We start from the raw sequence: 14,711 nt of genomic DNA on the forward strand, positions 1-14,711 counted from the left end.
ACTAGAGTACCATTGCTTTGAGGTCCCCTCAACAGATAGAGCTAGGAAATATGTGTAGGTTCATATACACCCACATAAACACATCTATATCTGTCTTTACATTCATACCTATGTTTATATGTATATTTAAAATCATGAGTTCACACCAGTACCTCCAATTCTAGTCATTGTTAGCACAGCCCCACTGAGCATGACACCCATGCTAGTTGAATCTTCATCCCTGACCAGGGGAAGGGGAAGCTTACTTATTTTTCTTTTAACAATTTTTTATATTATAAAAGCTTTACATGTTTATTATAGAAAAGTTAGAAATTACAGAGAAGCAAAAAGAAATTGCTAAATACCATCAAATCGTGACCTCCACAGAATCACTATTAACATCTTGGTTTATAGCCTTTCAAACCTTTTATTTTTGTGTGTCTGCGTATGTAATACTTTTATTTATCATAATTGGTTTTTCCCACTGCTTTCTTGTAAAAATATATCATGAAAAAGTAGTCGGTTCTTGTTTAAAAGTTCCATTTCCAGAACGTCTCTTTTCTTCCCCTGCATTTTAGCCTGTGAATGTTTTCTTTTATTATAACACCGAAAGTATTGGATTCTGGAAACTCCGTTAAATAATTTAAAGATAGTTTATTTCTCCTAACAGGCTTCTTAGATAATAACTGTTAGTAACATCAAACTCTTTTTCTTAGGAATCTCTGGCGGCTGAGATTGAGGGGACCATGCGTAAGAAGTTGAGTTTGGATGAGGAATCTTCTCTCTTTAAACAAAAGTAAGTTCAGATCACATGTGTTGTTACTCAACCATTGGGATGGAAATTAAACAGAAGCCACAATCCATAGTGATTGGTATTATGGGATTCAGTAGTAAATCTGCTTACTATTCAGTTTTTTCCTCGTAGTGCTTGCATCTGTGAGAGCATTCTCTTGTTCTGAAATTTATTTTCTAATAATTTCTCCAAAACTTCAGATGCTCTTCAGGGTGGCTTTATTTTTAATTAACTACACTTACATGTCTCTTTTCTAAAGCATTCCAGTGGCAGGCAGTGGCAATAATGAACACTTCTCTTTTGACAGAGCCCAACAAAAACGGGTATTTGATACTGTCAAGGTTGCCAATGACACACGGGGCTGCTCTGTCCCATTCCCAGCTCTGCTACCCATTCCAGGCTCCAACCGTTCAAGTGTCATCATGACAGCAAAACCTTTTGAATCTGGTTTACAACAAACAGAGGACAAAACAATCCAGAAGAGTAACTTGGAGGAAGATCCAGGGTAAGAAACATAGATTCACACACTCAAATTCCAGCATTGCTCTGTGGTGTCCCAAGGAAGTTCTGGAACTGTCAGTTTTCATTCAGTAATGATTCCCTGTATCATTATTTGTTAGATCATTGGAGTGAAAAAGTTTAATTAAGTGTATTCAAAATGGAGTTTTCATTGAACTATAAAATTCTTTACTACTTTCGTCTCTGGTTTGGCAAAATTTGAGTCTAAATCTTTGTGTTCAAAGTCAAATTTGTTTGAATCTGTTTGGTCATTGGCAGTTATGCATAGCATTACATGACACTTTCTCATAACCCATGGTCCTAATTTCAGTTGCTTTGGTGCCATTAGGATAAGCAATAATCTGGAATACCTATTGAGGAAAACTAGGTTGCTCTTAATTTCCTATTTGTTTAAATATAGATTTTTTTTCTGCTTTTTATTAATTCAGTTCATTGAATTTTGTATAACTATAAATTAAAGAGAATGACTGGAAAGTCAGCTGAAAGTTTTTGAAAATTAGATGTTTGGCATCTGAGGGAAGTCTTTCTTAATGCAGAAACCCATTACCTTGGGTTTTCAATTGTATTGCCTGGTTTTAGGGGTAGATTCTATACACACAATAGCTTGATGTTTCAATACTACCTCATTGTACACAGTTACCTTAGGAAAAGATCTAACAAACAGATCTGTGTGAATTCACACATGGAATAACTAAAGCTTGGCTTGCTACTCTTTCTTTTGGTATCAGTTGTAAGATACCTCCAATTTTTTAAATGTTAATAAGTGAAAAACTGTGTATTGCAGAACTGTGAAAGTGCGGTATTTACAGATCTTGTTGGTTTCTTTTAAATGTTTGTAATATTCATAGAGGATTCTATGGCCTAAAGTAAATTTGTTCACATTTTAATATTTTTGAAATTGTTTATCTTTTGCAGCTAATGACATGTCATAGTTTAATGGGTAGCATTTTTTTCTTTCTTAGTACATAAAATAATGGTACCTCTTGCCTTCAATGGTATTATAGATTCAGTGAAATATAATAATATTTAGTTTTTTGACTACCTAAACTGAATTTATAGATGGTCATTATCTGTAGGTTCATAAATTAAGTGAAACAGAAAAGTTAATAAATACAACTTAATAAAGTATAGTTTTGCCTATCTGAAGTCACTTGAAATGATCTATAAAAACATTATATATATGGGCTTCCCTGGTGGCGTAGTGGTTAAGAAGCCACCTGCCAATGCAGGGGACACGGGTTCAAGCCCTGATCCGGGAAGATCCCACATGCCATGGAGCAACTAAGCCCATGCGCCATAACTACTGCGCCTGCACTCTAGAGCCCGCATGCCACAACTACTGAAGCCCGTGCACCACAACGAAGAGTAGCCCCCGCTCACCGCAACTAGAGAAAGCCTGCATGCAGCAACGAAGACCCAGTGCAGCCAAAAATAAATTAATAAATTTATAAAATATAAAAATATTATATATATATATTAGAGATTTGGGTTTGTTGTTACTACTTCTGTATTCCAGCTATCTAAGAAAAGATATGTGTTTTTAAGATCAATCTCTTGAACATTCACCATTGTGGAAAGGAGAGGTCTATGCTTTGCTTATGCCCCTCACAGATCTAGTCAGTGAATGTGTTTTTCCCATAGGAACGTCCAGAACGTCTGTCAACCAGGACACTCTGAAGAGAGCGATTTGGCTACAGCCCTGCATCGCCTGAGTCTGCGGCGACAGAACTACTTAAGTGAGAAGCAGTTCTTTGCTGAAGAATGGCAACGGAAGATCCAGGTTCTGGCTGGCCAGAAAGAAGGGGGAAGTGACTGTGGCATCCGCACAGAGAGCCTTGCCTCCCTCTGCACCGACCAGTCGGAGATCACAGACCTGAGCAGTGCCAGTTGCCTTCGAGGTTTTATGCCTGAAAAATTGCAAATTGTCAAGCCCCTTGAAGGTAATAAGTAAGGAAGGGCTGTTTCTAAACCATGTTGTTTGTTGGCTTTGCCTTCCCCTGGAATTGAGATTTCTCTTGTAATTATAAGAACCCTGAGTGCAGAAGACGTCTTTATTATCCCTAAATCTTCGCCGTTTGTGTGACCGTGCAGAACTTTGTGGAAAATGAATGAAGAGATTTGCATTCTCCAAGCCATCAGCTGTCAGTTCTCTTCTACTGATACTGTTTTTTTACAAATGTGAGGGAGGAGGAGTAATCTTTTCTTGTCCTTTGCTAAGGAATATCCTTGATAGCAGTTTTCATGGTAAGATAAACAGGATATGATAGATGAATAAAAATAATCTATATGTAATGCTTCATCTCTACCTTCCTTTTCAAAAAAAAGTTCTTTACCCAAAAAGTGTCAGTTACTTACAGATATGTGTGTCTATTTTTCTTTTGTTCAGTTCTGTTAATTTCAGGTCAGTTTCTATTCTCTCCTAAGAACTTGAAATCAAAACAGATCTCTTTGTTTTATGGAATATTGACAATATTCAAATGATCCTCTACTAGTATCATGAAAGAGTCTGCATTAGACAAAATTTTGAGTCAGTAACCTATAAGGACCCCTCAAACTCAAAGGTGCTATAAGTTCGTTTTATTCATTAATAGTCAGTACAGGTATTTGTCAGAGTTGCCATTTTTAGGATTATATGACTATTAGTGACAATTAGACACTGCAGGTACTTGGGATGATCATTCACCAGTATTCGTAGACAGAAACCATGAGGATTGATCCTCCTTTTTTTATCATCTCCTTCGCTTTCCTACTCTCCCCAAGAGCCTGGTGAAAGGAGAGTCATGAGCACATATGAGTCTTGAGAAATATACCAAAAAAACCCATGGTAATTCAAGGTGCCTTCCAACCTAGGAGCCTGGCTTTTGAGTTCAAAGTTCATAGGCATAGTTCCAGGACAAAGGAGTATTAATTTTTGTCACCTGGGAAAATACAACCCGACGTGATACGTATCTTCTTTCTCATCACTGCCTCAGCATCCTAGTTCCTATTAAGGGTGTTGTCTTGGTTTTTTCACCCCTTTGGGAAATCTTAAAAAGATTTCACCCCTTCACCCCTTTAAGGAAATCTTAAAAAGATTTCCTTTTTAAAGTTAACTTTTGAAATGAACAGATTATTATTCATACCTTTATCATCTTGTTAATCTTCCACAGATAACTTTAATTTACAAATTTTACCAAAATATTAAGACCAAATAAGGAGTTTTATTATTATCATTACTTTTTTACACATACAGTTTTAGCTGCTTTCAAGATTTAATATTTGTGGGAAATTTAAAACATGTTCTTTTTTTGGTTTGCGTACTCAGGATCACAAACTCTGCACCAATGGCAGCAGCTTGCTCAACCAAATTTAGGAACCATTCTTGACCCACGACCAGGTGTCATCACTAAAGGCTTTACCCAGTTGCCCAAGGGTGCCATCTATCACCTCTCAGATTTAGAAGAAGATGAAGAGGAAGGTATCACTTTTCAGGTTCAGCAACCTCTTCAAGTGGAACAGAAATCATCAATATCCCAGCCAGTCACAGGAATCTTCTTGCCGCCCATGACTTCAGCTGGTGGTCCAGTTACAGGTGAGAAGAGTGCTTGGTTGAGTGTAGTCCAGTAAACAGTGGTACTTTGCTTTCTGCATAACTGTATGGTCAGCTGACTGCCTCTATATAAATCTTACTGGAGTGTACTCAGTCTTGAATATAAGACAATAGAAATCTATAGCATAAGTGCCCCTTCTAATTCTCTCCACTTCTTAGCCAACCTGCATATATAGATAGGCAGAGAGAGAGCAATTCAGCCAGAATTGCTCTCTGGCGGAGCAGCTAGGCCCATGAGCCATGGCTGTTGAGCCTGCGCATCTGGAGCCTGTGCTCCGCAACAGGAGAGGCCACAACAGTGAGAGGCCCGCGTACCGCAAAAAAAAAAAAAAAAAAAAAAAAGCTAAAAATAGAACCACCATATGATTCCTGGGCATGTATTCGGAGAAAACCATAATTCAGAAAGATACATGCACCCCAGTGTTCATTGCAGCACTATTTACAATAGCCAAGACATGGAAGCAACCTAAATGTCCATGAACAGATGAATGGATAAAGAAGATGTGGTACATATATACAATGGAATACCACTCAGCCATAAAAAAGAATGAAATAATGCCATTTGCAGCAACATGGTTGGACCTAGAGATTATTATACTAAGTGAAGTAAGCCAGACAGAGAAAGTCAAAAATCATGTTATTGCTTATATGTGGAATCTTAAAAAAACTGATATAAATGAATTTATACACAAAACAGAGATAGACCCACAGACATAGAAAACAAACTTATGGTTACCAAAGGGGCGAGGGGGGTGGGGAGGGATAAATTAGGAGTTTAATAATAAATTAATAATTTATTTAATAATAAATTAGGGATTAGCATATACACACTACTATATATAAAATAGATAACCAACAAGGACCTACTGTATAGCACAGGGAACTATACTCAATATTTTGTAACAATACATTAGGGAAAAGAATATGAAAAAGAAAAAATATATATTTATTTATGTAACTGAATCACTTTGCTATATACCTGAAACTAACAGAACATTGTAAATCAACTATACCTCAATAGAAAAATAAAATGAAATAAAAAGAATTTAAAGTTTAAAAAAAGAAAGGAAATACAGCCTCACACAGATACATGGTTGGAAAAGGAAAGAGTATTTTAATAGCCTCTTCAGGTATTTGTGGACATTCTTTGATGTTACACCAGAACTTGATAAGTGGTAGTCTCTTTAAGGTTTGTAGCAATGTGAATCTAAAACCCTATCAGTGAATTTTTCATACTTTGTTACATTAAAATCTATTAGTCTGTCCTGCTCTTTGAATGCATCTTTTACCCATGCATGATTTTGTTAACATAATGCATTGGTCATTTGGAAAATATTGGTTCACTGAGTTATGCAGATCTTCCAAATGTTGACCCATTTCATTATAGAATATATTAAAATAATATATATCACCACCTGTCTCATTGAGTAAGTCTTTTAGTATTAGGAAGCTTTCAAGCTCTCAGCGATGGATACAAGTCTACCAAAACACTTATTTTCACTTGAAAGCTCAAATTTCGTCACTGGCAGCAAATCCTGTCAGCTATTTTCTTGAAGAGACAGGCTCACTACATTCTTTTTCAAGAAAATGTTGCCAGATATCCAAGTCTGAATAACTGTAGTTTTTGTATTAATTGTTCTTTCAAGTAAAAATGGTGTTCTGTGAAAAAAATGTAAAAATTGCATATGTGCTTTTCCTCTAGATAACCATTGTATCTCTGTATAAAGCAGAGTGCTTAATGCTTCCCATTTCATCACACAGAATATTAAAAAGTTTCAAGGGTCAAGATTTTTTTTTAATTAATTAATTTATTTATTTTTGGCTGCTCTGGGTCTTCATTGCTGCACGCAGGCTTCCTCTAGTTGCAGCGAGCAGGGACTACTCTTCATTGCGGTGTGCGGACTTCTCATTGCAGTGGCTTCTCTTATTGTGGAGCATGGGCTCTAGGCACGCGGGCTTCAGTAGTTGTGGCATGTAGGCTCAGTAGTTGTGGCTCACGGGCTCTAGAGCACAGGCTCAATAGTTGCGGCACACGGGCTTAGTTGCTCCGCGGCATGTGGGACCTTCCCGGACCAGGGCTCGAACCCGTGTTCCCTGCCTTGGCAGGCGGATTCTTAACCACTGTGCCACCAGGGAAGCCCAAGGGTCAAGATTTTTTTTTTATATATATAAATTTATTTTATTTTTATTTATTTATTATTTTTGTCTGTGTTGGGTCTTCATTGCTGTGCACAGGCTTTCTCTAGTTGCAGCGAGCCGGGGCTACTCTTCATTGCGGTATGCGGGCTTCTCATTGTGGTGGCTTCTCTTGTTGCGGAGCATGGGCTCTAGAGCGCATGGGCTTCAGTAGATGAGGCGCATGAGCTCAGTAGTTGTGGCTCGCGGGCTCTAGAACACAGGCTCAGTAGTTGTGGCACACGGACTTAGTTGCTCCGTGGCTTGTGGGATCTTCCCGGATCAGGGCTTGAACCCATGTCCCCTGCATTGGCAGGCGGATTCTTAACTACTGCGCCACTAGGGAAGCCCCTGGCAGGCGGATTCTTAACCACTGCGCCACCAGGGAAGTCCCCCAAGGGTCAAGATTTAATAAATAATTTTTACTGCTTCATCAGGACATTCTGATATGAATTTGGCTTTTTTTTTCCTACTGTAATTGGACAATAGTGATGAATACTAGTACAGCTTGGTGCCATTGCCTTGATTTGTGCTACGGAGCCAGCAGCTTTACCCACTATTACTTTTGCACCAGCAGTGCAAGTGCCAACCCAGTCAAAATGGCAGATAGCATCTTAACATTGCTATGAAAGTAGTTTTGACCTGTAGACTCACACAGGTGCAAACAACACTTCGAGAACCACTGGAGTAGTTTGGCTAGAAAGATTGGACGACTAGTTCTTGGTTTGGTATTTTTTTCTAATGTATTTTTTCAGAATGTGTTTTTCTCTTGTTTCTAAGCTATATTAAATCCTTTTGAATTACAGTTTCAAATTATTGGAAGGATTCAGCTACATACTAACCAGTGGATACTAATACAATATGTAGGGCTTCCCTGGTGGCACAGCGGTTAAGAATCCGCCTGCCAATGCAGGGGACACAGGTTCCAGCCCTGGTCCGGGAAGATCCCACATGCTGGGGAGCAACTAAGCCCATGCACTACAACTACTGAGCCTGCACTCTAGAGCCTGCAAGCCACAACTACTGAGCCTGTGTGCCACAACTACTGAAGCCCACGTGCCTAGAAGCCCTTCTCCACAACAAGAGAAGCCACCGCAATGAGAAGCCTGCACACCACAACGAAGAGTAGCCCCTACTCGCCACAACTAGAGAAAGCCCACACACAGCAACAAAGACCCAACGCAGCCAAAAATAAATAAATTCATGGGGAAAAAATGAAATATGTATATTTCATTTCTAGATTTGGGAATTTTTGTATAAAAGACACCAGATAAATGCTGTATTATTAATAGTAATGACGAACTTTTTACATTATTAACCTAGTCTTTCAATTTTGTGTTTGATTCCCTAAAACTGTCTACTTCAGCTGCAACCTCAAACCCAGGAAAGTGTCTCTCCTGCACAAACTCAACATTCACCTTCACCACCTGTAGGATATTACATCCTTCTGATATTACTCAGGTTACCCCCAGGTAAGAGGGGCTGGGCAATATGAGGCCTTACTTCTTTCCTCAACTCTGTTTTCTTGAATTTGTTTTTTAAATTACTGTCATTTTAATTCCCAGAGTTTTAATTAATGTCCTGTGATAATTTGTCTTTAGAATATTTTCACATTGTATTTTCTCATTTGATCGTTATAACTCTTTGAAGTAGGCAAGCCAAGCGAGTATGTAGTGTCTAAATGAAGAAAATGAGGCGTAGAAAGTTCAGGTGACTGGTCCAAGGGCAGGCAGGTAGTAAATGACCCAGCTGAAACTATACCCAGAGTTAGCCAGACTGCAAGATTGGAGGGACTAGTCCTCTGCACAAGACTGCCCTCATTTCTGATATGACCTGCAAGTTCAGGGGCTTCCCAAAACCATGCTCTTGTTTGATAAATTTTCTAGAAGGACTCACAGAACTCACTGAAAGCTGTTATGCACGTGGTTACTGTTTATTTCAGGGAAAGGTTACAGGATAAAATTAGCCAAAGGAAGAGACACATAAATCAGAGTCTGGGAGGGTTCCACACATGAAACCTCCCTGTCCTTAGGAATCATTACTTTCCTGGTATCAGTGTTTGATAGTGCACACAGAGTATTGCCAACCAGGGAAGCTCACCCGAGCCTTAGTGTCCAGATTTTTTTTACTGAGGCTTCACTGTGTAAGGCATGATTGATTGATTACCTATATAGCTATAACTCACTATAACTATAATAACGCACCTCCAGGTCCACTGACGCAAAGTTTCCACCCTAAATCACATGGTTAGTCTTCCTGGCATGGCCAGTCCCCATCCTACAGCTATTGGGTGTGGCCGGGTCCACTCCAAGATCTAGTGTTGGCCAGGCTCCATCCTGAACAAACACACTTCTAGCAGCCATGGCATAGATTACCTCCCAGAAGCTGAGGGCAAAGCCAGAACCCTCTGGGCAGTCCAAATTATTTACTACACAGATTAGAACAATAAGCAATATTGCTGAAATTTCTGTCCTACCAATTCCAAAAAGAATCTAAGGCAATTTCCAGAGATATGTAGAACTTTGCAGGATAATGTTAACTAGAAGTAGAGAAGAAAAATGAAGCAAAAAAGAATCAAGAGTAAGGATATAAAATGGATAGAGGAATACACCTACTGTATAAATTGTACTATAAAGTCTTATATACTTGCTAAGTAAGGTGAGCCATGTATTTGAGTCTTAGCCTTTTAGCTGCCAGTGTAGAGGGAAATAACATTATGATTCACAATGTCTATAAGATAGAAGCAAATTGGCTGTTTAGGGAAGCATTTGGGTGGTATCCTATAAAGACCTCAATAAAGTCTACAGGCATACCTGCAATTTTTCTACAGTGTTCTTATAGTCAACAAGATAGCAGGTTTTATAAAATTGGTTCCTGAGGAGGCTCTCAATACAGGTTGATACCATCATTTGGTATGGTAGTGACATGAACAGTTTAGGAAAAGACAGGCAATTCTACAATAAAGTAGGACCAGGGAGGTGGGAGACGGAATACAATAGACAGATTACATCAGAACCAAGGCGTCAAAGTTGTTTGCTTTAATACAAGTTGGTACTTTAGAAAGTTTATTTATCAATCCTAAATTTGCATCTTGTTCATAATCTTTATAAATCTTGATATCTAGATATTCTGAGTATTTTGTGTTAAAGTGAGAGTTTATGTATTAAATGCTGGTAACATTTGCTCAAGGGGGAATAATTTGCTAAAGAAGTACCCTCTCCATTCTATCACCATTTCCTTGAGTACATGATTGTTTATTTAGTTTTTTTTCTTTTTAACAAAACATAGAATAAGAAGAAAGATTCTAATAGCTGTCAAAGCTTTTAATTATTTTTAATTTCCCAGAAACCCATGCTTTAAGTCAAGACAGAGAAAAATTCGTTCCATGGGTATCCTTATAGTACTATTCTTTAGAATTAACATTCTTGGAAATTTAACAGTTAGAACTTTATTCTCAGTAATATAAAATTGACAGATTAAAAAGAAATGTGTCTCCTTAGAAAACCGTCTTCGGTTTAATTATGAAAGATTGTATTTTCTAAAAGGTTGAAGAATTGTTAAATCACGGATTATTGTCTCTTGGTGTATTTCACTTTATGGAATGGATATGTTAATAAAATCTCTAAACTTTACTTTCTTCAATATTTAAATTTCTTTGATTTTTTAATTATAAAATTTAGTTGTATTTCCACAGATACATATTTTAGAGTTAAAATTTAAGAATAATAAAGTAATTATTTGAGAATAATAAAGTTATCTAAGTACAGTAAACTCATATTCTGTGAAAAGAAATATGTTTCAATAAGTTAATGACTAAATTACAAATAACTAATCATTGAAGTAACACATCAAAATTTTCATTCCTCAGATACTGATGTGTTGCCTGTTCCTCTATATTTACTATGGATAACTACTGTAATTGCTTTAAATGCTGACTTGGGATTACTTTTTATTCTTAAATTCTCTCTCCTGCTTTTTTTTTTTCTTTCTGTGTAAAGCTCTGACTTCACTTCATTATCCTGTGGAAGCAGTGGTAGCAGTTCGTCAAACACAGCAGTGAATTCTCCTGCTGTGTCCTATAGGCTCAGCGTTGGTGAATCCATCACCAACCGACGAGATTCCACCATAACCTTCAGCGGCACCATGAGCTTGGCCGAACTTCTACAAAAGCGAGGCATCTCTGCTAAAGCATACCACAGCCCAGTTTCAGAGGACCCCCTCCTCCAGCCTCTCCCTAGAGGCCTGGCTATCCCTTCCACGCCACCAAATTCACCGTCTCACTCACCTTGCCCTTCTCCTTTGCCCGTTGAGCCTCGAGTGCATCTCTCTGAAAATTTTTTGGCCTCCCGACCAGCTGAAACATTCCTCCAGGAGATGTATGGCTTGAGACCATCCCGAAACCCTTCTGATGTTGGCCAGTTGAAGATGAACTTAGTGGACAGGCTGAAAAGACTGGGGATAGCCAGAGTGATCAAGACCCCTGCAGCCCAGAAAAATGGAAGAAGCCAAGAGGCAGAAAATGGTCTTGAAAGACCAAACTCTGCTGTCTATTTAAATTCAGGTAGCAATTTATTGAGTGGACTGAGGAGGAATCAGAGTCTTCCAGTCATTATGGGTAGCTTTGGCACCCCAGTTTGCACATCATCACCCAAAATGGATATCCTGAAGGAAGACTGAGGTTCAGCAGTTGACTGACCTCTTACACAAGTTAGCACATGAAGGAAAGATTTGCACTGATACATGTAGTCTTGTCTGAGAGAAAAGGAATGTTGCAGAAGGGTTGTGAATGTGGGAAGGGGAAAGTGGAAGAACGGAAACAGAATTGGCATGAGGTCTGTCTGATAAATTGAAAGTATAAATGAATAGGTCATGAGTGTTTGGAAGCAGAGAAAGAAGAAATGTTTAATGTGGTCCTCCAGTTGGTATTTCTTGTCTTGAAAATAAAAAGTGACTAGAAAATAAATTCAGTAATATTGGAACATACCAGAAATACTGAACTTGCTAGCACATTTACTTCTGGTGAGCATAAGCAGGGAGGACCCAGGTTAGGAGATGGGAAAAAAGAAGGAGCAGCTTTGACCGTTACCTTTAGAAAGCTGTTCTAGAAGGTTGCTGGAGTAAACTCAGTCTGTTAGTGAGACAACAGTGAGATGGCTTATCTGCTGGCCCCTGTTAATGTCTGGTTAAATTACACCTCCATCAAAGAGTACGCTCACTGCATTATCAGCAAGGAATTTTACCTTTTGCATAAGATCAGACTAGTGGAGACTCCCTTTTTGCTTTCTGTTTTCAGGCCTTTGAGCCACTGGGATCCCAAACATAATCCACATTCCTTTTGCATTTGTGATTAATAAGGGTTAATTTTTTTTTTTTTTTTTTTTTTTTTTTTTTTTTGCGGTACAACTCTCACTGTTGTGGCCTCTCCTGTTGCAGAGCACAGGCTCCGGACGCGCAGGCTCAGCGGCCATGGCTCACGGGCCTAGCCGCTCCGCGGCATGTGGGATCTTCCCAGACCCGGGCACGAACCCGTGTCCCCTGCATCGGCAGGCGGACTCTCAACCACTGCGCCACCAGGGAAGCCCAAGGATTAATTTTTTTAATTTGTATTTTTATACAATACCTCCCCCAAACAACATGAGTGGGGGGTAGGAGGGATTTACTTTAAGAAGGAAAATATGGGTACATTGGAACCAAGGAAACTTGTTTTCAGAATATTTCTTCTGAATAAGTGCATTGGCAAAGGTGTATGAACATAATTACTGTACATGTCTTTCAAATTTCCTTGGAGGCTGGATGGGTTAAACCAGAAGTGCAATCAATAGGAATTAGAGAATGTTGTGTATTTATCTTTGTAAGTTTTTTTGGAAGGAAAGTTGGTTGCAACTAAACTTTTTCCAAAATGTGCTATGCATACTTTTAATGAAAGATGACATATATTTGCACAAAAATTCTCAGGCACAGCAAATTATTATAAACTGAAGTAAAACCCAGGTGCTTTCTTTGAGATTGTGTTTTTTTAATATAAAATAAAATTAAAACATCTGCCTTTTTCTTCATACCCGCGGAAGTAGAGAATGAACTTTTTTCGATGGGAAAGTCAAATGCTTTTTCTTTTTCTCTGGGATTCCTTTTTTCTTTTTTTTAATTATGTGAAATGGCAAAGTGAAGCTCCGGGATTAGGTTTCGGCTTTCAGCAGTGTGACGCAAGGCTGTGAATTGGGAAAAAACAGATCTGTTTTCTGAGCATTGCTGACCGAGGTCCGCTTCTCATCAGATGACATGGCTTTATCTCGGCCATGCAGTTGAGAAAGAAATGCTGTTACATGAAAGGCATTATGGAGAGAAGATGAAGGAGGGGGCTAGTTCTTTTTGAAAATGGGAGGCATGTTACTTGATCTTTTCATTGCTTCATTAGCAAATGTTTTGCTCCTTCGTTCTGACTTAAACTGAAAGGCAATTTTCTGCAGAATTCTTGATGGGCGTGTTACTCCTGTGGCTCCCATCCATACACCTGTTACAGGCCAGAGGAGGGTCCTTCTCTCCTCTTGAGCTGCCTGTCCTTCAGGAAGAGCTATGTGCTCAAAACACACATGCAAGAGTAAAATGTGTGAGTTTTCCATGATTTTTAGAATCTTTTAACTTCTTAAAAACAAAAAGAGTGACCTCTTCCCATTCTCTCCCCCTTGCTCAGTCATTCTGAAATCAGCAGACCATACACAGAGATGTTCAGAAAGGATTCCAGCTGGTCTGTAAGTGAACGCACATGTCCCTGAATGTGGACCAGAAGAATTCCTGATGTTTAAATTTCTAGAATATTCCAGTTCACATTTTAAATGATATTTGAGTTGCTACTTCATAAAGTAACGCTGGGATGCTTATTTTAGACAATTCTTTAAGCTTTTTATTTATTCTCTAAGAAAGTAATCTTCCTGTTACCAGTTTCCAAGAGACATCAGGAAGTAGGAAAATATAGGACCAGAGAGTAGTACAAAGTGTTAAATTATCAGATTTTATGTATATTATATAAACAGCTATAAAAATTAAGCTAGATGTTGGAGTGTTCTGTATAGTTAGTATACTTTTAAAATAACCGAGGCTAAAATGGTCACTTTGGAGGTAGGGCAAGGGTGTATTCACAGCCAAATAAGCCTGTCTGATTAAAGAGAACCAGACTTTGGTTTTTGAAAATTAAATTGATGTTGCTGTTCCACCAGAAACACAATGATTGGAAACTGGTGCATGCTCGTCTCTAGAAATGAATCCTGTTTTGAAACTGGGTTTTGTTGTTTTTGAAATTTCCACCTAAAATCATTTTTGGTTGAGAATGAGAATCTCTATTATAATGAAATTGTGTGTAAAATATAGTAAGAACTGGAGCCTTGTAGCAAGTTCCTTCTTAATTTATCTGTTATGTTTTAGCACTGTTCACATTTTAGTTTTTCTTTATCAACTGTGTATGTACTTTAATGCCAGTATAGGGAACTCTGATTCTTTTTTTTCCTTCTGAAGGGTCTCAGTGATTATACCTCAGGTATTTCTGAGTATCCTATTATCTACTAGGAGGGATACCTTCCCTGTGAACTCAGAATTAAAATTTCTTCTGAATTATGATGATCCCAAATCTTATGTACATAGCCTTAGGCATGGGTCTTGGAA

General features: G+C 38.4%; 1 protein-coding gene across 1 annotated transcript in view; it reads left to right on the forward strand.

Annotated features, from left to right (window-relative positions):
• TRAK2 (trafficking kinesin protein 2) overlaps positions 1-12,406 on the forward strand; it is a 36,467-nt gene extending 24,061 nt beyond the window's left edge. Inside the window, exons 10-15 of the mRNA XM_060151357.1 lie at positions 696-775; positions 1,080-1,277; positions 2,933-3,231; positions 4,596-4,862; positions 8,422-8,527; positions 11,054-12,406. Coding sequence (XP_060007340.1) covers positions 696-775; positions 1,080-1,277; positions 2,933-3,231; positions 4,596-4,862; positions 8,422-8,527; positions 11,054-11,732 — 1,629 coding nt within the window. The 3' untranslated portion in view covers positions 11,733-12,406. The remainder of the gene's footprint in view (positions 1-695; positions 776-1,079; positions 1,278-2,932; positions 3,232-4,595; positions 4,863-8,421; positions 8,528-11,053) is intronic.
• The last annotated feature ends 2,305 nt before the right edge of the window (positions 12,407-14,711 follow it).

Source organism: Lagenorhynchus albirostris, chromosome 6, assembly GCF_949774975.1.
Source record: "Lagenorhynchus albirostris chromosome 6, mLagAlb1.1, whole genome shotgun sequence".
Taxonomy (NCBI): domain Eukaryota; kingdom Metazoa; phylum Chordata; class Mammalia; order Artiodactyla; family Delphinidae; genus Lagenorhynchus; species Lagenorhynchus albirostris.